Source organism: Chiloscyllium punctatum, chromosome 40 (genome assembly GCF_047496795.1).
Source record: "Chiloscyllium punctatum isolate Juve2018m chromosome 40, sChiPun1.3, whole genome shotgun sequence".
Lineage (NCBI taxonomy): Eukaryota > Metazoa > Chordata > Chondrichthyes > Orectolobiformes > Hemiscylliidae > Chiloscyllium > Chiloscyllium punctatum.
The window spans coordinates 26110804-26136472 of NC_092778.1; the positions used below are offsets into that span (position 1 = coordinate 26110804).

General features: G+C 43.0%; 1 protein-coding gene across 1 annotated transcript in view; it reads right to left on the reverse strand.

Moving 5' to 3' along the window:
• The window catches only part of LOC140464443 (eukaryotic translation initiation factor 3 subunit B), a 76492-nt gene that overhangs the window by 5592 nt on the left and 45231 nt on the right, over positions 1–25669 (reverse strand). Inside the window, exons 12-17 of the mRNA XM_072559498.1 lie at positions 19037–19159; positions 16973–17051; positions 14032–14170; positions 13281–13406; positions 5693–5770; positions 1755–1863 (exon numbers count right to left, since the gene is read on the reverse strand). Of these exons, the coding sequence (XP_072415599.1) occupies positions 1755–1863; positions 5693–5770; positions 13281–13406; positions 14032–14170; positions 16973–17051; positions 19037–19159 (654 nt within the window). The remainder of the gene's footprint in view (positions 1–1754; positions 1864–5692; positions 5771–13280; positions 13407–14031; positions 14171–16972; positions 17052–19036; positions 19160–25669) is intronic.

Below are 25669 nucleotides of genomic sequence, written 5' to 3' on the forward strand. Positions count from 1 at the left end.
GCAGTTTTCTTTTCAAGGGAAGGTAGATGGGGTCTAAATCGATGTGTTTATTGTTGGAGTTCTGGTTAGAATGCCAAGCCTCTAGGAATTCGCATGTGTGTCTTTGTTTCACCTCTCCTAGGTGGTGTGTGTTGTCCCAGTCAAAGTGGTGTCCTTCTTTGTCTGTATGTATGGCAGCTAGTGATAGTGGGCTGTGTCTTTTGGTGGCTAGTAGGTGTTAGTGTATCCTGGTGGCATATCCTCTTCAACATACAAGAATTCCTGAACACCAAAACACCAAGATAGAAGGAGGATGAAATAATGTCTCCTTTGACATTACAGCACTTTTCACATCAATAAACAACGACATGGCCAAAGAAACACTGGCGTCACTGTGAGGAAAACCAAGACTACAAACACCAGATAGCACCAACCTAATCAGCAAAGACAACATCTCCAAGGTGATGGACCTGTGTCTTATCATCCACTTCACATTCAATGACAAAACCTACAAATCAATGGAACACCCATGGGATCACCAATATCAGGGCTTAACAGTGGAAGCAGTAATGCAGAGACTCGAATAAGCAGCCCTCCTATCTACCCAACCCAAACTTTGCGTCCACTAGGTGGATGATACCTTTGTCATCACAAAACTGAACAAATTAGAGGAAGCATACAACACCAACAATATCCTGACAGGCATAAAATTCACAAAAGAGAACAGACTCCCATTCCTAGACATGACAGTTGAGCGTACATTTAACGGAGAGCTGCAAACCAGCGTCTCCAGAAAAACAAACAGACCAAATACTTAACTTCAGAAGCAATCACCCCAACACCTACAAACGGAGCTGCATCAAGATATTATTTCAATGAGCTCCATCTCACTGCAGAACCCAAGAACTAGAAACAGAAGAAAAATACCGAACAATGCTTTCAAGAAAAGTGGTTACCCAATATACACAATCCGCCGATTCCTCAGAAACAAACCCAAACAAGCAGAAACAACACAAAAACTACATTATCTCACATCAAAGACATAGCAGAAATGACTTTCAGACTACTCAGACCCCTTGACATCATGGTAGTCCACAAACCTACCAACACACTAAAACAGCGACAAATGAATCTAAAGAAAAACTAAAGTCATTTACAAAATATCATGCAAGAACTGTTAAAAAAAACACATTAGATAAACAAGCAGGAAAATTCAGCCACCTTAAGAAACCAAGACCTATAAGTAGAGAGGCGGGATATGCCACCAGAGACTCTTACTGATGATGTTATCTAGTCATGGTGACAAAACATCTGAAAACAAACCATCCAGCTCAGTGAGCTAACTTACATCCATATCATCAACCTGAGCTACAAATCTTAAAAATCTGTAAATGTGTATTTAAAGGCTATGCTTACACATAATTGGCCTCAATGCTTTAAGTTCAGAGATGTGGTTTTAGGGATTATACTTTTCTTTATTAGCCAGACATGGAGGTTAAATAGACAACATGGCCCATATTGACAAAATAAAGCCCAGACTTTTAAGACATGCCTACAGAGCACAGACTGTGTAGAGCGACCAACAGATAGAAATGGGTCATCCTGCAACAACACTGATGGCTCACATATTTACTTGGTACACAAGTCGAGATTTACCCTCACTTCTGGAAGGATTTTTTGAACCTTTAAAAGTTGACTTATGCCTCAATCTACAGGGGTTTATGTGCCTGTATGGTTAAACTGGTAACAATTAAAATTAAATACACGCAAATCACCTCCTCGTAGCTCCAGGCGTTTGGGTTTCTGCTCTGCATAAATCTGCATGGCCTTCTCACGATATTTATGGAATTCTTCCATCATCTTGCGTCGCTTATCTACCAATTCCTTAAAGATGATTAATCAGAACCATTATACATTTACTTTTTAAACACAGGAAAATGGAAATGAACCGAAGTTTCAAATTTTCAGTTACAACCATTCCGTTAAGAATTTGAACTTTGCCAGAACTGCTGAGAATAACTGACTGATAGGAGCAGCACAAGTGATAACCGATCAGGTGCCTGTTATCCATCTTCAAATTGAAATTGGGAGGTACTGAATGGATGACTGATTGATAAAAGCAGTCTTCCACTGTTAGCCAAAGCTAATATTTGCATCATTGACAGAAAGACAGATTTAACAAAGAACATTAACAGCAAAGGAACAGGTCCTTCGGCCTTCCAAGCCCGTGCTGACCCATATCCTCTAAGGATCTGTATCCCTCTGCTCCCTGCCCATTCATACATCTTAGATGACGCTATCATTCCCGCCCCTATCACCTCCACTGGCAACGCATTCCAGGCATCCATCACCCTCTGCGTAAAGAGCTTTTCACGTACATCTCCCTGAAACTTTTCCCCTCTCACTTTGAACTCGTGACCCCTAGTAATTGAGTCCTCCACTCTGGGGGAAAAAAATAGTTTCTTGCTTCCCACCCTATCTATATCTCATGATTTTGTAGGGGTCAATCAGGTCCCCCCTTAGCTACCTTCTTTCCAATGAAAATAGTCCAAATCTACTCAACCTCTGCTCATAGCTAGCACCCTTCATACAAGGCAACATCTTGGTGAACCTCCTCTGCACTCTCTCCAAAGCATCCACATTCTTTTGGTAAGTGTGGAGACCAGAACCATACGCAGTATTCCAAACCAAAGTCTTATACAATTGTAACATGACCTGCCAACTCTTGTACTCAATACCCTGTCCGATGAAGGAAAGCATGCCGTATGCATTCTTGACGACTATTGACCTGCGTTGCCACCTTCAGGGAACAATGGACCTGTACACCCAGATCTCTCTGTACATCAAGTTTCCCCAGGACTTTTCCATTTACTGTACAGTTCACTCTGGAATTGCATCTTCCAAAATGCACCACTTCATAATTATCCGGATTGAACTTCACCTGCCATTTCTCTGCCCAACTCTTCAATCTATCTATATTCTGTTGTCTTCTGACAGTCCCTTCACTGTTACTCCACCAATCTGACTGACATCTGCAAACTTGCTAGTGAGGCAACCTACACCTTCCTCCAAATCATTTATGTACATCACAAACAACAGTGTCCCAGCACAGATTCCTGTAGGACACCACAGTTCTCCATTTTGAGAAGCTCCCTTCCACTACTAATCTCTGACTCTTGTTGCCCAACCAGTTCTCTGTCCATCTAGCTCGAACACCCTGGACCCCATGCGACTTCACCTTCATCAGCCTACCATGGGGAACCTGATCAAATGCCTTACTAAAGTCCACGTATATGATATCTATATACCTTCTCTCATCAATCAATTTTGTCACATCTTCAAAAAGAATTCTATTAGGCTTGTAAGACATGACTTTTCCTGCACAAAACCATGCTGCTGCCTAACACTGATAAGCTCATTTTCTTCCAAATGGCTATATATCCTATTCGTTAGTTTCTTCTTCAGTAGCTTCCCTACCACTGACATCAGGCTCACAGGTCTATAATTATCTGGATTATCCCTGATTTGGAGATGCCGGTGTTGGACTGGGGTGTACAAAGTTAAAAATCACACAACACCAGCTTATAGTCCAACAGGTTTAATTGGAAGCACACTAGCTTTCAGAGCGTTGCTCCTTCATCAGGTGGCTACCAATTGCTTCCAATTAAACCTGTTGGATTATAACCTGGTGTTGTGATTTTTAAACTTTGGATTATCCCTGCTAGCCTTCTCCAACAAGATGACATCATTAGCAATTCTCCAGTTCTCTTGGACCTCCCCCGTTTTCAAGGATGCTGTAAAGATATCTGTTAAGGCTGCATCTATTTCCTCTCTCGCTTCCCTCAGTAACCTGGGATAGATCCTGCAGACTTGTCCACTTTAATACCTTTTGGAATACACAACACTTCCTCTCTCCTTATGCCGACTTGATCCAGAGTAATTAAAGATCTATCCCTAATTTCAACATCCGCCATGTCTCTCTAAATTCTCTGACAAAAAATGCAGCTGAAGGAGGAAAATTTGTGGGCGGCATGGTGGCACAGTGGTTAACACTGCTGCCTCACAGCACCAGAGACCTGGGTTCAATTCCCACCTCAGGTGACTGACTGTGTGGAGTTTGCACATTCTCCCAGTGTCTGCGTGGGTTTCCTCCGGGCATTCCGGTTTTGTCCCACAGACCAAAAATGTGTAGGTTAGGTGAATTGGGCATACTAAATTGCCTGTAGTGTTAGGTTAAGGGATAAATGTAGGGAAATGGGTCTGGGTGGGTTGCACTTCGGCCGGACGGTGTGGACTTGTTGGGCCGAAGGGCCTGTTTCCACACTGAGTAATCTAATCTAAAAAAACTAATTGAGCAAATCTTCGTATATTTAATTCCCTTTTGGTTAAGGATTTGAGCTTACATTTGATGACAACTACAGTGTTACTAGCTCCTACTGGACTTAAAGTCAAAACATTGAGATTAAGCTTGGATCAATGGCATTTGAGACATACAAGGTCCCCACAGAATAAAAATCCTGAAACTGACCAAAGGAGGAGCTTTTTAAAACAAAATAGATGTCCCTGGAAAGATTCCTTATATCAAATGCAAGAAGATTAGCTGCAGACATCTATTTAAAATCACAAATTGGAAAGGAGATGTACAACACAGAAAAAGGCCCTCCAATCCAACTCGTCCATGCAGACGAGACATCCTAACCTAATCTAGTCCCATTTGCCAACAAATGGCCCATATCCGTCTGAACCCTTTCTGTTCACATAACAATCTAGAAGCCTTTTAAATGCTGTAATCGTACCAGCCTTCACCAATTCCTCAGGCAACTCATTCCATACACTCTGCATGAAAAAGTTGGACATGGACATAGCCTTGCTGACGTTGGAGGGGCCCTATTCTCTCCCTAGTTACCCTTTTGTCCTTAATATATTTATAAAATCCCTTTGGATTCTCCTTAACCCTATTTGCCAAAGCTATCTCATGTCCCCTTTTTGCCCTCCTGATTTCTCTCTCAAGCATACTCCTACTGACTTTATACTCTAAGGATTCACGATCTATCCTGTCTATACCTGACATATGCCTCCTTCTTTTTCTTAACCAAACCCTCAATTTCTTTAGTCATTCAGCATTCCCTACCTTCCCTTTCACCTACAGGAATATACTGACACTGGACTCTCGTTATCTCATTTCTGAAGGCTTCCCATTTTCCAGCCGTATCTTTACATGCGAACATCTACCCCCAAATCAGTTTTTGAGAGCCCTTGCCTAATACCATCAGAATTTGCCTACCTCTAATTTAGAACTTCAACTTTTAGATCCAATCTATCCTTTTCTATCACTATTTTAAAACTGATAGAATTATGGTCACTTGCCCAAAGATGCTCCCCCACTGACTCCTCAGTCACCTGCCCTGTCTTGTTTCCCAAAAGTAGGTCAAGTTTGCACCTTCTCTTATCCATATACCGAATTAGAACATTTTCTTGTACCCACTTAAATTCCAACACTAATCTTTAAATCTAACATTAAGTAAACAAAAACTCTCAAGAAATTATTACATTTCACCTTTAACAGGTAACTTACTGTTTTTTTAATTGTTAGAATACAAGTTCCATTCTGGGAATTTGATCTACTTCCTCTTAAAAGTTATGTCTCCTACCAGTATTGCATTTAACTTTTGGATTTGTAATTTTTAATGATTATACAAAACTGTCTACTCACCTTGGAGGCCTTGGACTGACTTAAACGATCTTTCTGTTCAAATATTTTCGAGTATTTCTTGTAATCTTTTTTGATTTGCTGGGAAAATGAAACGTAAACATTAACCAATTAACAAATTATTTCAATGCCACATGCATTCTTATTTGTCGAAAGTGAGGACGCAGATGCTGTAGATCAGAGTCTAGATTAGAGTGGTACTGGTCAGGCAGCATCCGAGGAGCAGGAAATGTTTTTACTAGGCGCAAGTGAGGACTGCTTCTCGGATGCTGCCTGACCTGCTGTGCTTTTCCAGTATTCTTACTTGTGCATGGAAAACAATATTGCAAATGTTTTAAGAAAACATTTTCAAATTTTTAACTCTAAATATGTTTTATTGCAGCTGACAAAGGCAGCAAAATAAACGGATACAAACTCAATTTCTAGCCTACATCAAACTAATGAGAACACAGCCAGACTGTTTAGATATTTTGACCAACCTGTTCCAACATGTTATGACATACCTCTGAAGCAGATGGGACTTCAACCTAGCCTCCAGACTCAGAGCTAGGGACATTAGGGCAGTACATTCACTCAATAATTGCACTGCTGCCTCACTGTCAGGGACCCAGTTCAACTGCACTATTGGGCAAATGTCCACATGTAGTTTGCACATTCTGCCACGTCTGTGTGGTTTTTCTCAGAGTGTTCCCACAGTCCAAAGATGCGCAGGCTAGGTGGATTAACCATGGGAAATGTAGGGTTACAGGGATAGGGTAGGAGGGTGGGATGCTGTTCAAACAAACAGTCAGTGTGGATATGATAAACCACACTGGAGGGATTCTATGATTACCAAGGCGCCACAAAAACACTCAAGAATGTCTTAATGTTACGGGGCAAAACTCTTCCATTTGATCTCTAACCAACAACAAAACCTAGCGACACTAAAGAGGACAGAATGAAGCTCAGTTGTGAGTCCCCACTTAAGTAACCTGCCAACACTCATTCGGCTTAAGAACCCCTCTTGGAAAGAATGAGTCTCTAAAGTAGTACCAAACACTGATAAGATTGACACAAATAGCAAATGAAAAATGGTACAAAAAGTAGATTGTCTGACAATAATTAAAATTGCAGACAGGTGACATTTTTGAAGGAAAGCGTTTACTAGAATAGAAGGTAGGACACTCTCTTGACTAAAACCACACTTTTTTGGGAAAATAACTTAGAAGGTGACATTTTTGTAACAGATTCTTAACTGTTTATCATGACACATTCATGTTTTAGCCCAATTTTAAGTCATACAAGCCTAGTTAAAGTTAAAATCATGCTGAAAGAGTTGTTATAATTGTACAACTATAACACTGTGTGCATATATTTTGATTAGATTAGATTAGATTACTTACAGTGTGGAAGCAGGCCCTTCCGCCTAACAAGTCCACACCGACTGGCCGACCGAAACGCAACCCACCCGGAGCCATTCCCTACATTTACCCCTTCACCTAATACTACAGGCAATTTAGCAGCTAATTCACCTGACCTGCACATTTTTGGATTGTGGGAGGAAACCCACACAGACATGGGGAGAATGTGCAAACTCCACACAGACAGTTGCCCGAGGTGGGAATTGAACCCAGGTCTCTGGCGCTGTGAGGCAGCAGCGCTAACCACTGTGCCACCATGCCGCCCACAAATCATTGTTAAATTCTATCTAAGCATTTTTTAAATTTCACAATATGTAATGGAAATAATACAACCTGGAATTTAAGGCCAAAATTACTACTTGCAAATTATAGTTTGCCTACATGACTCTTGACCAACTGGAGAAAGCTATTTTAAAAACAGAAATTAATTCTAATTATAGTATAAAGGTGTTATTTAAACAAAATTAGCACAACAGGAATTACTCAAACACAGGAACACAGATGGGGTCAGGCCACACATCAAGCCTGCTCCACTATTATTAATGATAAAGGCTGATTTTGGGAATCAACTTCACTTTCCTGCCCACTCTCCCATCCATTGGTTTTGGAAGCATACTGACCATTTCTCCATCCCAGCCTAAAATACATTCAATGCTAGAACATAGTCATGATTTTATACACCTCTATAAGGTGATCCCTTAACCTCCAACATTCCATGGAAAACAGCCGCAGCCTATTTGTCCCCTCCCTATAGCTCAAATCCTCCAACCCTGGCAACATCCTTGTAAATCTTTTCTGAACCCAAGTTTCACAACACCTATCCGATAGGTAGGAGACCAGGATTGTACACAATATTCCAAAAGTGGCCGAACCAATGTGCTGTACAGCCGTAACATGACCTCCCAACTCCTATGCTCAATGCATTGACCAATAAAGGAAAGCCTTCTTCACTATCTACCTGCGACACTACTTTCAAGGGACTATGAATCTGCACTCCAAGGTCTCTTTATTCAGCAACACTCCTCAGGATCTTAACATGAAGTGTTATGCCCTGCTTTGATTTGCTTTTCCAAAGTGCAGCAACTCACATCTAACTAAATTAAATTCCATCTGTCACTCAGCCCATTGATCAAGATCCCATTGTACTTCTTCGCTGTCCACTACACCTCCAACGTTGGTGTCATCTGCAAACTTACTAACTATACTTCCTATTTTCACATCCAAATCATTTATATAAAAGTGACGAAAACCAGTGGACCCAGCACCAATCCTTGTGGCACACTACTGATCACAGGCCTCCAGTCTGAAAAGCAACCCTCCACCACCACCCTCTGTCTTCTATCAAGCCAGTCTGCAAATGCCTAATTCTCCCCGTATTCCATGAGATCTAAGCTTGCTCACCAGTTTCCCACGAGGAACCTTGTCGAACGCCTCAATGAAGTCCATATAGATCAAGACTACTGGTCTGCCATCATCAATTCTCTTCGATACTTCAAAAAACTCAACCAAGTTCACGAGACATGATATCCCACGCACAATCCTGCTGACTATCCCTAATCAGTCTCACCACCGACATCAGGCTCACCAGTCTATAGTTCCCTGGCTTGTCCTTACAACCTTTCTTAAATAGTGGCACCACGTTAGCCAACCTCCAGCCTTCCGGCACCTCATCAGTGACAATCGATGATACAAGCATCTCAACAAGGGACCCAGCAATCACTTCCCTAGCTTCCCAGAGTTCTAGGGTACACCTGATTAGGTCCTGAAGATTTATCCACTTTTATGCATTTCAAAACATCCAGAACCACCACCTCTGTAATTTGGACATTTTTTCAAGATGTCACCATTTATTTCCCCACATTCTATATTAGATTAGATTACTTACAGTGTGGAAACAGGCCCTTCGGCCCAACAAGTCCACACCGCCCCGCCGAAGCGTAACCCACCCATACCCCTACATCTACATTTACCCCTTACCTAACACTATGGGCAATTTAGCATGGCCAATTCACCTGGCCTGCACATCTTTGGACTGTGGGAGGAAACCGGAGCACCCGGAGGAAACCCACGCAGACACGGGGAGAACGTGCAAACTCCACACAGTCAGTCGCCTGAGGCGGGAATTGAACCCGGGTCTCAGGCGCTGTGAGGCAGCAGTGCTAACCACTGTGCCACCGTGCCACCCACTTCCAGGTCCTTCTCCAAATAAACACAGATACAAAATACTCGTTTAGTATCTCCCCATCTCCTGCAGCTCCACACATTGGCTGCCTTGCTGATCTTTGAGGGGCCCTATTCTGTCCCTAGTTACAAGTCACAGCGGAGATGTAAATAAACATCTCGAGAAAGGTTGTATAGAAAATATCTAACCTAGTGTTGGAATATTGTGTGCAACTCTGGTCTCCCTCCTATCGGAAGGATGTTATGAAACTTGAAAGGGTTCAGAAAAGATTTACAAGGATATCGCCAAGGTTAGAAGATTTGAGCTATAGGGAGAGGCTGTGTACATTGGGGCAATTTTTCCCTGGAATGTCAGAGGCTGAGGGATGACCTTATAGAGGTTTGTACAATCATGACGGGCAAGGATAGTGTAAATAGACAAGGTCTTTTGCCTGGGGTGGGGAAAGAGTCCAGAACTACAGAGCATGGGTTTAAGGGGAAAGGCAAACAACTTAAAAGGGACCCAACAGGGAAGCTTTTTAGAAAGGGTGGTGCATGTAAGGAATGAGCTGCCTGAGGAAGTGGAGGAGGCTGGTTTAAAAGGCATCTGGATAGGTATATGAATAGGAAAGGTTTAGAGGGATATGGAGAAAGTGAGGACTGCAAATGCTGGGGATCAGAGCTTATAAGTGTGTTGCTGGAAAAGCGCAGCAGGTCAGGCAGCAAAGGAGAAGGAAAAGGAGAAGAAGAAGAAGAATCGACATTTTGGGCATAAGCCCTTCTTCAGGAATGAGGGTGGTGTGCCAAGCAGGCTAAGATAAAAGGTAGGGAGGAGGGACTTGGGGGAGGGGCGTTGGGAATTTGATGGGTGGAAGGAGGTTAAGGTGAGGGTGATAGGCTGGAGAGGGAGTGGGGGCGGAGAGGTCAGGAAGAAGACTGCAGGTCAAGAAGGTGATGCTGAGTCTGAGGGTTGGGACTGAGAAAAGGTGGGGGAAGGGGAAATAAGGAAGCTGGAGGAATCTGTATTCATTCCTTGTGGTTGGAGGGTTCCTAGGCGGAAGATGAGTCACTCTTCCTTCAGGCGTCGCGTTGCCATGGTCTAGCAATGGAGGCGGCCAAGGACCTGCATGTCCTTGGCGGAGTGGGAGGGGGAATTAAAGTGTTCAGCCACGGGGCGGTTAGGTTGGTTGGTGCGGGGGTCCCAGAGGTGTTCTTTGAAATGTTCCGCAAGTAGGCAGGCTGTCTCCCCAATGTATAGGACACCACATCAAGTGCAGCGGATGCAGTAAATGATGTGCGTGGAGGTGCAGGTGAATTTCTGATGGATATCGAAGGATCCCTTGGGGCCTCGGAGGGAAGTGAGGAGGGAGGTGTGGGCGCAAGTTTTGCATTTTTTGCGGTTGCACGGGAAGGTGCCGGGAATGGAGGTTGGGTTGGTGGGGGGTGTGGATCTGACGAGGGAGTCGTGGAGGGAGTGGTCTTTCCGGAACGCTGATAGGGGAGGGGAGGGAAATATATCCCTGGTGGTGGGGTCCATTTGGAGGTGTTGGAAATGACGAAGGATGATCTGATGTATCTGGAGGTTGGTGGGGTGGTAGGTGAGGAATAGTGGGGTTCTGTCCTGGTGGCGATTAGAGGGGCGGGGCTCAAGGGCTGAGGAGCGGGAAGTGGAGGAGATGCGGTGGAGAGCATTGTCAACCACTTCTGAGGGGAAATTGTGGTCTTTGAAGGAGGCGGCCATCTGGGTTGTTCGGTATTGAATTGGTCCTCCTGGGAGCAGATGCAGCGAATTGGGAATATGGGATGGCGTTTTTACAGGGGAAGAGGTGTAATCTAGGTAGCTGTGGGAGTCAGTTGGTTTATAGTATACATCCGTGTTGAGTCGGTCGTCCGAGATAGAGATGGAGAGGTCTAGGAAGGGGAGGGAAGAGTCTGAGACAGTCCAGGTAAATTTGAGGTCGGGGTGGAAGGTGTTAGTAAAGTGGATGAACTGTTGAACCTCCTCGTGGGAGCACGAGGTAGCGTCGATACAGTCATCAATGTAACGGAGGAAAAGGTGGGGGGTGGTGCCAGTGTAGCTGCGGAAGATGGACTGTTCCACATAACCTACGAAGAGGCAGGCATAGCTGGGGCCCATGCGGGTGCCCATGGCTACTCCTTTGGTTTGGAGGAAGTGGGAGGATTGGAAAGAGAAGTTGTTCAGAGTGAGGACCAGCTCAGTCTGTCGAAGGAGAGTGTCAGTGGAAGGGTACTGGTTGGTTCGGCGGGAAAGGAAGAAGCGGAGGGCTTTGAGACCTTTGTGATGGGGGATGGAGGTGTATAGGGACTGGATGTCCATGGTGAAGATAAGGCGTTGGGGGCCGGGGAAGCGAAAATCATGGAGGAGGTGGAGGGTGTGGGTGTGTCCCGAACGTAGGTGGGGAGTTCTTGGACTAAGGGAAACAGGACCGTGTCAAGGTATGCAGGAATGAGTTCGGTGGGGCAGGAGCAGGCTGAGACAATGGGTCGGTCGGCCGGGGCAGTCAGGTTTGTGGATTTTGGGCAGGAGGTAGAAACGGGCGGTACCGGGTCGTGGGACTATGAGGTTGGAGGCGGTGGATGGGAGATCCCCTGAGGTGATGAGGTTATGGATGGTCTGGTAGATGATGGTTTTGTGGTGGGAGGTGGGGTCATGGTCAGGGGGGCAGTAGGAGGTGGTGTCCACAAGCTGGCGTTTAGCCTCAGCAATTTAAAGATCGATACGCCAAACTACCACCGCGCCTCCCTTGTCTGCCGGTTTGATGGTGAGGTTGGGGTTAGAGCGGAGGGAGTGGAAGGCTGCACGTTCCGTGGGTGAGAAGTTGTAGTGGCTGAGAGGGGTAGAGAGGTTGAGGCGGTCAATGTCACAGCGGCAGTTGGCTATGAAGAGATCGAGGGTGGGTAAGAGGCCAGCACGGGGTGTCCAGATGGATGAGGTGTGTTGGAGGCGGGAGAAGGGGTCGTCAGAGGGTGGGCGGGAGTCCTGGTTGGAGAAATAGGCGCTGAGGCGAAGGCGGCGGAAGAATTGTTCGACGTCTCGCTGTGTGTTGAATTCGTTAATCTGGGACCGTAGGGGATGAAGGTGAGGCCTCTGCTGAGGACTGATCTTTCATCCTCAGAGAGGGGGAGGTCTGGAGGGATGGTGAAAATAGGACAGGGCTGGGAGCTAGGACCTGGTGTGGGGCTGGAACTGGGAGTGGGGGCGGGGTTAGGTGATCTCCGCCCCCCCCTGCCTAACCCCACCCCTGTGCCGATCCCCGCCCCCACGCCTAACCTCCGCACCAACCAACCCAACTGCCCCGTGGCTGAACACTTTAATTCCCCCTCCCACTCCGCCAAGGACATGCAGGTCCTTGGCCTCCTCCATCGCCAGACCATGGCAACACGACGCCTGGAGGAAGAATGACTCATCTTCCACCTAGGAACCCTCCAATCACAAGGGATGAATACAGATTTCTCCAGCTTCCTCATTCTCCCCTCCCCCCCACCTTTTCTCAGTCCCAACCCTCAGACTCAGCACCGCCTTCTTGACCTGCAATCTTCTTCCCGACCTCTCCGCCCCACCCCCCTCTCCGGCCTATCACCCTCACCTTAACCTCCTTCCACCCATCGCATTCCCAATGCCCCTCCCCCAAGTCCCTCCCCCCCCCCTACCTTTTATCTTAGCCTGCTTGGCACACCCTCCTCATTCCTGAAGAAGGGCTTATGCCCGAAACATCGATTCTCCTTCTCCTTTGATGCTTAGAGGGATATAGGCCAAGTATTGGCAAATGGGACTAAAATAATTCAGGATATCTGGTTGGCATGAACGAGTTGGACCAAAGGGTCTGTTTCTATGCCACTATATGAAAAATATTTCCTAACACCACAAATTAAACCCAGAATGAAGGTAAAATATCAGCAAGATATTTGTATTTTCATGAGAAACAAATATTTGGAATTTTGAAGTAGTATAACATGCTAAATAGGAACCTTTTAGTCCTATTTTGTACAAACAAGTATTGGTGACACACCTTGAGCTGATCCTGTGAGAGCAGGGTTGGTGGTCTTGGTCTCCACAGTAGTTGGCAGAAGCGATCCTTGGTATTTTTCTGTAGGAGACGTCCTTGGAAAGTCCACATCCAGTATGCATTATCCACCTAACACATACATAAAACACAAGCAGACAGAAACACGTTTATTCCAGGTAGTATGGAATACCTATCCTTTCAAACACTAAAATAAAACAAAACTGCAGATGCTGGAGATCTGAAACAAAAACAAAGGACTGGAGAAACTCAGCAGGTCTATTTTCTCCCCATAAATATTGTCAGACCTGCAGAATCTTTCTGGCAATTTCTGTTTTTGTTCCTTTTCTGGCTATCTCAAATATATTTGTTCCCTGCCCTTTGCTGATACAACTTTCAAACTGCACACATTATAGGATTGTGAGTAGTCAAAGCCATCAGTTCCTCGCCCATCCCCATTGTGAAGAGAAACACTTCTCAGGATCTTGATCCATGTTACTTTATGGGGAAGAGTACAATGTGACCCCATGGCAGTTTGAAAACACAATTTTGCATCATGTTTCTACAGGATGCGCTGTAGAAGAATGATGAAAGTATTATTCACTGTTCAGAATTGAACAGGCTTTCCTAGGCTTGATGGGTAAAGATTTAGGACTTGAAATGTAATAAATGCAAAGAGATTAGCCCGGTTGCTAACTTCATCCCAGTCTAATAGAAATTTGGAATCCTGATATTGAGCAAAGTATATTAACCTTACCTTGTGACTCCACCATGACACTGAAGTTACTACATATCGTCCTGTTGGGTCCCATTCAACATCAGAAGCCATATAATGCTCAGCTACATTCATCAGCGTGCAATCTGATGTGTCGTAAAATGCCAAAGCACCATTCATGCTACAGATTCAGAATATTTTAATTTTAGAACAAGATATTCACATCCTAACATTATAATTACTATTACTAAGTTTATATGTTCACTTTCACCCATCTAGGTACATTCATACTAGAAGGACCTCAGAAAGCAAAATGTGATGACCAGTCAGGGAAAATTCACTGGTGAGCCTATAAGCCAGTAAGTGTGGAAAAGAAACAGCTTGGAAGAACCATGAACATTAGGCAAGCAAGTGGCAGCAACAAGCAAGGTCTGGGGAGGGAAATAAATTGCTTTGGTGTTTGTTTTTTTCTCTCAAAGGGCAATTCAAAAGGGGGAGAACAAAATTGCAAAGGGGAAGAGAAGTAGCTGTAAGGAAAACAGTTTACATGTCTCAATAAAGGACTATTCAGTTAACTGGAAGACAGGAATACCTGAAATCAGAGATAATGAATTCCTTGAAATGAACGTAAAACCTTTAGTTTAACACAACAGACATTCACGAATTCTTATTAGAGAAAGATGTACAGCATGCTAATGTAATGAATGCTGTGTAAATTGTTTTGACATCTGAGATCTCGTAAAAGGGTTGGAAGTGTCTGATTAAAATGTTTCAGCATTATGCTTGTGGAAAGGAAATGCATGGACTGTGACTTTTACGAGTCCAGAGGTGGTTATTTAGGGTTATTCCTGTATGAGTGCATGAATGCGTGCCAGCTATCTACAAAGAGGTGTGTGCGAAATCAATGCTGTTTGTGTTGTCACTTCAAATTCATGTAAATTTAATTTTATTGAAGGTATTAATGAACTCTTCTTATTCTCCTTTTGAATCCCAAATATGTCTTATATCAACAGAAATGCAGAAGATATTTTGAAAGAGACTGCTTTACCCAGTAAATGAGTCTGAATGTAAAAGGGGTGAAAATAAAAAAGCAGCCTTAAATTAAAAATCAAAATCAAGTCTAGAAAAAAAGAACTGGCCCCAGACCTTTATGCACCAAAGCTACATCTATCGTATTTTCCTACACTACAAACAAAAACACTTCAAAAGTATTCCACTGGCTATACAACACTTTGTGATGCTATGAGGTCTTGATAGATCCTGATAAATGCAAACTACCCTTTCATGAAAAAAAGAATATATCAACTTAGACTGGTTAGTGTCCACATCAACCTTTTTCATTGGTTGATAGGAATCTTGACAAACTTTCAAAGTGAATAACACAAATCAGAATTGAGAATGCTACAGGAATATACACAAATAAGTGAATAGTTGTCGGGGTCGTGAAACAAAACAAGAATAACTTCTTCCTATAGTTTTCTCCATTGACTGTTGCATTGTGTGAAAATAGGTATTGAGCAAACAAAAATCAGCCACCATCATGAGCACGTTTTTCTCGTTCTCAAAAACCGGCAGATCCTTTTGGGCCATTTTTGAATTACAGCCGCCTTAATTTTTATCTAACCATTATTGTCAGTTAAAACTCATTAAATCAGTATTTTTACCTTACGGGTGACTGCGGGAAGTTATGTTTGCATCATATCTGACAAAATAAACTACAGTTCAGAATGTTTATCATTCACTTCAGTAATTTCTTCCAGTCATCATTTCTCTTCCTCGCAGACATCTCAATGTTGTTGTGGTTGTGTTCGCCGAGCTGGGAATTTGTGTTGCAGACGTTTCGTCCCCTGTCTAGGTGACATCCTCAGTGCTTGGGAGCCTCCTGTGAAGCGCTTCTGTGATGTTTCCTCCGGCATTTATAGTGGTTTGTATCTGCCACTTCCGGTTGTCAGTTCCAGCTGTCCGTTGCAGTGGCCGCCTATATTGGGTCCAGGTCAATGTGCATGTTGATTGAATCTGTGGATGAGTGCCATGCCTCTAGGAATTCCCTGGCTGTTCTCTGTTTGGCTTGTTCTATAATAGTAGTGTTGTCCCAGTTGAACTCATGTTGCTTGTCATCTGCGTGCGTGGCGACGAAGGATAGCTGGACGTGTTGTTTCGTGGCTAGTTGGTGTTCATGGATGCGGATCGTTAGCTGTCTTCCCGTTTGTCCTATGTAGTGTTTTGTGCAGCTCTTACATGGGATTTTGTACATTATGTTGGTTTTGCTACTGCAACCACTAGGACTCATAACAGCACACAAACCAACAGCCACTCTCAGACAACAACTCACCAGGACAAAGGACCCGATATCCAGCATGAGCAAAACCAATGTAGTGTACAAAATCTCATGCAAGGACTGCACAAAACACTACATAGGACAAACAGGAAGACAGCCAATGATCTACATTCATGAACACCAACTAGCCATGAAACAACACGACCAGCTATCCTTAGTAGCCACACACACAGATGACAAGCAACAAGAGTTCGACTGGGACAACACTACTATTATAGGACAAGCCAAACAGAGAACAGCCAGGGAATTCCGAGAGGTTGCCAGAGGCATGGCACTCATCCACAGATTCAATCAACATGCACATCGACCTGGACCCAATTTACTGGCCACTGCAGCGGACAGCTGGAACTGACAACCGGAAGCGGCAGATACAAACCACTATAAATGCCGGAGGAAACATCACAGAGGCGCTTCACAGGAGGCTCCCAAGCACTGAGGATGTCACCTAGACAGGGGACGAAACGTCTGCAACACAAATTCCCAGCTCGGCGAACAGAACCACAACAACGAGCACCCGAGCTACAAATCTTCTCACAAAACTTTGAATCTCAATGTTATGATAATACCCATTTAGAGAAATTCAACTTACCAGGAACAACAGATGTGTTCTGAATGTCTCACATTAAATACCGCACCATCACTCACCTCCTTAGACCAGCCAATACCACAAATTGTCCTTGTGGACTCCAAAAGATACTGTTAGCTTGTTGCTTATCAAACATTTCTATGAAGAAAATAAACAAGAGGACGTCAATTCCTCCACCAAAGATTGAAGTAACTATTAATTTACTATCCTTACCTAATTTGTTTTTTCCCTAACATAAACAAATGACTGCAGCAATGATTAGGACAGTTAACTAACTGCAGTAAACACAGCTGTTCTAACAAATACCAACAGTTCTATGGCACAACCACAGAAGATTAACACATCTGTTAAAAAAAGCAACCAATCATGTTGTCAAACATGTGTAGGCTCCTGTATATGGTTGATATATGTGCGTTTTGCTCGTCTTTGGACTTCTTGCTTTCCTTCTTCGTAGGAAAAGCAGTGTGGGTGCAGGCTCCAAAGGAAAATGTTTTACACCAGATTTCAAACATCAAGCCCAGAGGTAACCACGTTTTTTTGGTCAGGCAAATTAAGTAAACGACGGTGAAGTAAAATGTTTTACTTTTAAAGTGCCTTTCATCGTCACTGAACATCTCAAAATGCTTCACAATTACACATATTGGAGATATATCAATATTGTAATGCAGGACGTGACAGGTAATTTGTACACAACACACTCCCGTTACAATAACGCAAAAGTGACCAGATAGGTTTATTTAACAATGCTGACTGTGGGAAAAATACTGGCCATGACCCTGGGAAGACCATAGAAACAGGAATAGTAGTAGATAGGCTAATCTAAAAAAGGTGTTTGGGGCACTTGCCTTCATTGCTCAGTCCTTTGAGTATAGGAGTTGGGAAGAGTCATATTGAGGTTGTATAGGAGATGGATGAGGCCTCTTCTGGTCGCCTAGTTATAGGAAGGGGATTGTTAAACTGGAGGGGGTTCAGAAGAGATTTACCAAGATGCTGCTTTGAACAGAAAGTTTGAATTATAAAGAAAGGCTGGATAGGCTAGACTTTTTCGACTGGAGAGGTGGTGGTTGAGAGGTGACCTTCAAAGAAGTTGATAAAATCACAAGTAATATAGAAAGAGTTAATGGATGGGAAATTTCAAGACTAGAGGACAATTTTTAAGGAGACAGGAGAGATTTAAAAAAGGCACGAGGGCAATTTTCTTTTTAAAAGACTGGTTCACGCCTAGAATGAGCTTCCTGAGGAAATGGTGGATGAGAGTACAACTACAACATTTTCCAGACAATTGGATAAGTATATGAATAGGAAAGGTTTGGAGGGATTTGTGACAGGAGCAGGCAGAGTGGGACTAGCTTAGGTTGGGATTATGTTCAGCATGAACTGGTTGGACTAAAGTGTCTGTTTCCATGCTGTATGACTATCTAGGCCATTTGTCTCCTGGTGTCTGCTCCACTGTTCAATAGGACAATGGCCGATCCAACAAGTCCACTTTCCTGCCTTTTCTCCCATAACCCTCGATTCCCTGAATGATCAAGTCTTTGTTAATCACGCATAGAACCTCGGTGAGTATCCACAATGTGAAAAGGATATAGAAACACTGGAGAAAGTATAAAGAAGGACGATACTAGAACAGAGGGTATAGACGTATCAGGAAAGGCAGTAGCGATGACTGGAATTGCATTTATTTAACACAAAATGTTCAACATTAATAGGCACTCAGTCGTTACAGAAATGCCATGGGACACTTCTGCAGGAAGAAAAATGAAGTTAAGGAATGGATAATGCTGAGCAAATTCGAGTTGTGTCCCATTTTACAAAGTGAGGTTGCTTCAGCAACTCGGATTTAGATTAAAACCTTTTTTCAGATGGTTGCGTCATGGTTTGGCTGCTGTCTAACAACAAAACACGTGTGATTATAATTCACATTCAAGTTTTGTGGTGTAATACTAACAAGCAGGTGACAGTTTATATTTTCTCAAAAACTGAGGGTGGTGGTGGTGGTGATAATAAGAGACTTTCATAAAATTATGAGATGCAGGATAGGTGCAGGAAAAACCAATACTTGCTGGATTAACCAACACAAGAAACCATACGATCACAAAAAAATCCAAAGGGGAGTTACTTACTGATGAGTTCAATCTTGCCATTATTCTTTACATGGTAGAAAGATACTGATATTCTGGGTGTCTCTCCATGTAGCACAGCAAATTTACTTCCATTTGGTTCCCAAGCAAAAGCAATAATACCCTCTGACATAAACGCAAAAGAAAATATAAAACAATATTTACTTAATTAAAATGGACTAACGATTTCTCAATTTTTAAAGCATTATCAAGGATAAATTTTATACTCACTTCAAAAACTTATCACTTCCCTTATCAAAATAAATTGCGATAGGTGTTAGCTTAGTATGTAACTGTTTTGTTGTTATTTCATAGACATGTGTGTATTTCCTCGTGGCCAAATAAAAATTATCCAATAGCTTTAAATAGACTGTTTTAATAAAACAGTGCCAGACAATTTTACACAAATGCAATTTGAAACACCAGGCATTTCAATTTCAGCAAATTTACAATAGGATAAGAGGTCACTTTCAGCACATTTTTAGTAGAACTTTCTAAACAATAAGCAGGGAAAGAAAAACAAACATTTGGAGAAATTTGAGTTAACAAAGGAGAGCCAGCACATATTTATAAAAATACAGAAAACCATACTTGCTTAATCAAATTGAATTTCTTTGAAGAAATAACAGTAAAGATTAGATTAGATAAGATTACTTACAGTGTGGAAACAGGCCCTTCGGCCCAACAAGTCCACACTGACCCACCGAAGCGCAACCCACCCATACCCCTAACCTAACACTACAGGCAATTTAGCATGGCCAATTCACCTAACCTGCACATCTTTGGACTGTGGGAGGGAACCGGAGCACCTGGAGGAAACCCATGCAGACACGGGGAGAATGTGCAAACTCCACAGTCAGTCGCCTGAGGCGGGAATTGAACCCGGGTCTCTGGTGCTGTGAGGCAGCAGTGCTAACCACTGTGCCATCATGCCGCCCACAAGTAAAGATTGCTAAAGGGGAAGTAGCAGCTGCTGTCTATATGAATTTTATGGAAAGTATTACAAAATTATGGTTCACAGAAATTTGTCAGTATTAGTTTAGATAAAATATTGCCTGATGGAATAGGAGATTATAATTGGTTGATAGTAAATAATTACATTTTTTAACTGTGAGATGGTAGTCATTGCTGTTCCCCACGTCTCACTGCACAACATTTTTTGATGATCCCAAACTTTGGAGATCTGGCTCACAATGAGGATGATACCAATAATTGCACTGCAACAGCTTGCAGAATGGGTAGACAGAATTTAATACAAAGAAATGTGAGATCACACATTTGGCAGAAAGGAAGGGAAGTCTTCAAGGTGAGCTTTAAAGAGTGGAGTGAAAAAAGATCTGAGGATGCATATATCTTTGGTAAAGCACAAGGGAACTTGAACTTCATAACAGTAGCACAAACAAAGACATAGTATGGATGCTCCTCAGATGCTGTCTGAACTGCTGTGATCTTCCAGTACCACTAATCCAAACTCTGCAGTCATTGTTTTTACATAGTAAGGATGAGTCTATGTAAAGTTCATGTTAAGCAATGACTGGAGGGCTGTGTTCAGTTCTGGTCACCAAATGTCACAGGCCCCTCAGCCCAACTTGTCTAAGTCAACCAGGTTTCCCAAACTGAACTAGTTCCATTTGCCAGTATTTGGCATCCCTCTAAACCTTTCCTATCCATGTATTTGTCTAAATGTCTTTTAAATACTGTAGTTGTACTCGTCTCCACCACTTCCTCTAGCAGCTCATTCCATATATGCATCACCTGTCAGAAAAAATTGCCCCTCTTTCAAGTCTTTCCCCCTTTCACATTAAACCTATGCCTCTAATTTTGAACTCCCCAATCCTTGGGGAAAGAGTTTGGTGCCTTATGACTTTATAAACCTCTTTAAACTTCAGCCTCTTATGCTTTAGGGGAAAAAGTCCCACCCAATCCATTCTCTCCTTATAACTTAAACATTTCAGTCTTGGTAACATCTTGTAAATCTCTCTTGTATTCTTTCCAGTCTCATAACATTCTTCTAATTGCAGAGCTACTAAAATTGCATACATTATTCCAAATATGGCCTAACAGCTGTAACATGGCATTCTGACTCCTGGACTCAGTACTCTGACATGCTTGCCTTCGTCAGTCAAACTCCTTCACCACCTTGTCAGTGATGCAGCTTCCATGAAACTATGTACCTGGACCCCTAGGTCTCTGTTCAACAACATTCCCCAGAGCCCTGCCCTTGTTTGTCTTACCAAAATACAACTCCTTCCATTCGACTGAATTAAACTCCATCTGCCAATCCTTGACCTCCTGACCCAGTTGATGAAAATGTCACTCTGTTGAGATAAACTTCTTCGCTGTCCACTTCCCACCAATTTTGGTGTCGTCTGCAAACTTACTAACCATGCCTTATATTTTCATTCAAATCTTCACAGGGCACTTGGGTTGGAGCAGCAGTCGGGAAACCCTGCAGTAGCTGGGAGGGCGGGGGGTACACAGTAACCTGTAAGGCTATAAATCTAGTGTGGTGCAGATAAAGCAGGAATCCTCAGTGCTGCTTCTGTAGACATCACAACATCAAAAGGTGAGAAAGAATTGGTGTGTCCTGGACATCTAACAGCTACTGGACAGTTACAATGGGAACTTAATCACAATTTATCTTTTCATAACCTTAGTGATGGATTAGGAAGTCTAACAAAATAAAAGTTATTCTTGTCTAAGGCATTAATTATAAGTTTAAAAGATGTCAGGAGAGGTCAGTCAAGCCGAATGTGTGGCATGTCTTATGTGGAGAGTCCTGCACACTGCAATGATCGCAGATGATCCTCCCAGCTGCAGAAGCTGAAAGTACTGGTCTTGGAGTTTGAGCAGCAGCTAGAGACGCTGTTGCATATCTATGAAGCGGAGTTACATGGTTAGCAATTTTAGAGAGGTGACCACAATGCAGCTCAATTGACTACAGGAAAGGAGGGAATGGGTGACCATCAGATTGTCCAGAAAGAACAGGCAGGTATTGGAATCCCCTGGGGTCCCACTCACTAACTGGTATTTCATTTTGGAAGCTGATGAGGATGCTGGTACCTCAAAGGAATGCAGTTACAGTCAAGGTTTCTAGCACCAGAATGGCTTAACTGTCCACACGCGACAGTAGCAATGAGGAAGAGGAGAAGAAAGGAAAGCCAATACAGATAAGGGGATTCTTTCATTAGGAAAGCAGACAGATGCTTCTGCGGCTGAAGATGTGACTCCAAGATATGTTGCCTCCCTGGTGCAAGTGTCAGGGATGTCACTGAACGGCTGCAGGTCATCCTAAAAGGGGAGGGCGATGAGTTAAGAGATCGTAGTATATTTTAGTACCAAAAATATGGGCAAGGTATGGAATGAGGTCTTGCATCAAGAATTCTGGGAGCTAGGCAGTAGATTAAAAAGCAGGACCTCAAATGGTTGTAACCTCTGGACATAGGAAATAGGGAGGTACTGAAGGCTCTGATGGGCTTAAATAAAAAGACAAATCCTCTGGCCCAGATGAACTGCATCCCAGTTTGCTAACGGAGGCAAGGCAGGAAATTGCAGGGACACATTTTTAAATTCGGCTCAGGTTTAAGGTGAGAGGAGAAAGATTTAAAAGGGATCTAAGGGGTAACTTTTTTGTGTAGAGGGTGGCGTGTCTATGGAATAAGCTGCCAGAGAAAGTGGAGGAGGCTGGTACAATTACAACATTTAAAAAACATCTGGGTACATAAAGAGGAAGGGTTTAGAGGTATATGAGCCAAATGCTGGCAAACAGAATTAAAATTAATTTGGGATATCTGGTCGGTATGGAAAAGTTGGATAAAGAGTCTATTTCCATGTTGTACAACTCCACGACTCTGGCCACGGAGGATATACCAGAGAACTGAAGGAAGGCAAATGTGGTTTCACTTTTCAAGAATGGTGGTAGAGATGAACCAGGGAATTAGAGACTGGTTAGCTTTGCATAGGGAAACTATTGGAGAAAATTCTGAAGGAGATAATTAATACCTACTTGGAAAGGCAATAGGTCAATTAGGGATAGTCAGCATAGCTTTGTCAGAGGGAGGTCATAGTGAACAAACTTATTAGAATTTTTTGAAAATGTGATGAGGGAAGTTCAGCTGATGTAGTTTATATGGACTTCAGCAAAACCTTTGATAAAGTCCCACTTGAGACTGTTAAAGAACATGCAATTAAGGGAAACTTAGTGAAATGGAACAGAAACTTTGTAATGGGACAGAGAATCTCAGAATTCCTACAGGAAACAGGCTATTCGGCCCAACAAGTCCACATTGACCCTCCAAACAGCATCCCACCCAGACCCATCTCCCTACCTTTCCCTGTAACCCTACATTTCCTATGGCTAATGCACCTAACCACATCTATGGACTGTGGGAGGAAACTAGATGACCCGGCAGAAGGTCATGCAGACATGGGGAGAACATATAAACAGTTGCCAGAGGGTGAAACTGAACGTGGGTCCCTGGCACTGTGAGGCAACAGTGGTAATCACTGACCCACCGTTTAGCTAATAAAAAGATGGTGAGGTCTGGAAGAAAATGAAATGTTCAGAAGTCCTATTGCACATCCCAAAGATATAATGGTTAATTGCATAAAACGTAACTCATGGACATTCCCACTGGAAACCTTATTATTTGTTATATACATAAATGATGCAGATAAAAATGTTGTAGGAATGTTAAGAAAATTTTGCAAATGACACCATGATTGGTACAGTGTTTAACAACAGAGTCGCTGGTTGTAGGTTACGAAAAAGCAGGTTGGTCAGATGGGCAGACGGTAGTTAACCCTGATAAGAGTAAGATGATGCACATTGGAAGAATAAATAAGATGGGGGTGTATTTAATGAATAGCAGGACACTGGGGAGCATATTGCACCTTGGGACAATTATTCTCACATCCTGGCAGAATTAAGGCGTCATATAGGACGCTTTCAGTTGTGGCATACAATGTAAGAGCAAGGAGATAAGGATGGAATTGAACAAAGCACTGAATTGGCCACAGCTGGAGTTCTGCTCACTTCACTATAGGGTATGATAGTACTAAAAGGCTGTTGCCCGGAATGGAACAATTGAGCTATAAGGAGAGATTAGATAGGCTTGATTTGTTTTCTCTAAAAAGGAGAAGACGAAGGGAGGACATTATTGAAGTGTACAAGATTACAATGGGTATGAACAGGATGAATAAAGAACAGCTGTTCCTCTTGGTCGAGGAGTCAGTCACAAGAGGCTATGACTTTCGAGTAAGGGGCAGGAGATTCAGATGAACTGGGGGAAAAAAACCTTTCCCTCAGCGGCTGGAGATCAGGACTGCGTTGCCTGGGAAAGTAATGGAGGCTGGAAACCTTATGACATTTAAAAATATTTGGATGAGCACTTGCAATATCATAACATTCAAAGATATGGGACAAGTGTAGGAAATTGGATTAGCATACTTTTAGTGGCAGTTACGTCAGCGCAGACTTGATGGGCCAAATGGCTTTTTCTGCGCTACATGAATCTGAAACATTTATACAAATGACGAACCACCAGCACACTGCTGGTCACAGGTCTCCAGTATGATCAATCACCTTCTACCACCATCTCCTATCATCAAGCCAATTTTCTGATCAACTTGCTAGCTCTCCCTGGATCCCAAGTGATCTAACCTACCATTAGTCTACCATGTGAAACCTTGCCGAAGGCCTTGCTAAAGACCTTGGAGACAACGTCTACCACTCTACCTTCATCCATGTTCTTAATCACTTCTTCAAAAAATTCAATCATTTGGACTGTAGGAGGAAACTGCAGCAACCCACACAGACACACAGAGAACGTGCAAACATTACACTGTCACCCAAGGACCCGGGTCTCTGGCACTGTGGGATAGCAGTGCTAATCACTAAGCCACTGAGTTTAAATAAGATGGCAAAAGTTTTTTTTAAATTGATTAGCTCGGCTGCTTGGTCATTTCTATTAATTACATGTTTTTGCTATCAATTTATTGCTTCAAATTGTTTCTCTTTTGAATGGAGGTTAGGGGCTCTCTTGTGGCAGAGGTAACGTTCCTACCCCATAACCAGGAGGGCACAGTTCAAGGCCCATCTGCTTCAGAGATGTGTAACAACATCTCTATACAGGAGCATCGCTAAAAACGAGGAGCAAGAGTAGGCCACCTGGCCCTTCGAAGCCACTCCATGGCCTCAGCTCTCCTTCTCACCATTACCCTTAATTCCTTTACCGTTCAAACAATAATCTCTCTTAGCTTTAAAAACATTTACCGCGGAAGCTTCAACCACTTCACTGGGTAGGGAATTCCATAGATTCACAATCTTTTGGGTGAAAAAGTTCCTTCTCAAGTCGGTCCTAAATCTGCTCCCCCTAATCTTTGAGGTTATGCCCTCTTGTCCTAGTTTCACTTGCCAGTGGAAACATCTTCTCTACTGCTATCTTATTTATTCCTTCATAATTTTATATGTTTCTATAAGAAATCCCTCATTTTCCTAATGGTTGACTAGAAAAATAGGTTAAGTAATAATCACAGGAGAATTTTACAATGCTTGCACCCTTTTAAGCAGCGTTACAATATTCATGACAAGACAACTGTTCAAAGAGTTTGAGACAATAATCCACAGAAAATAAA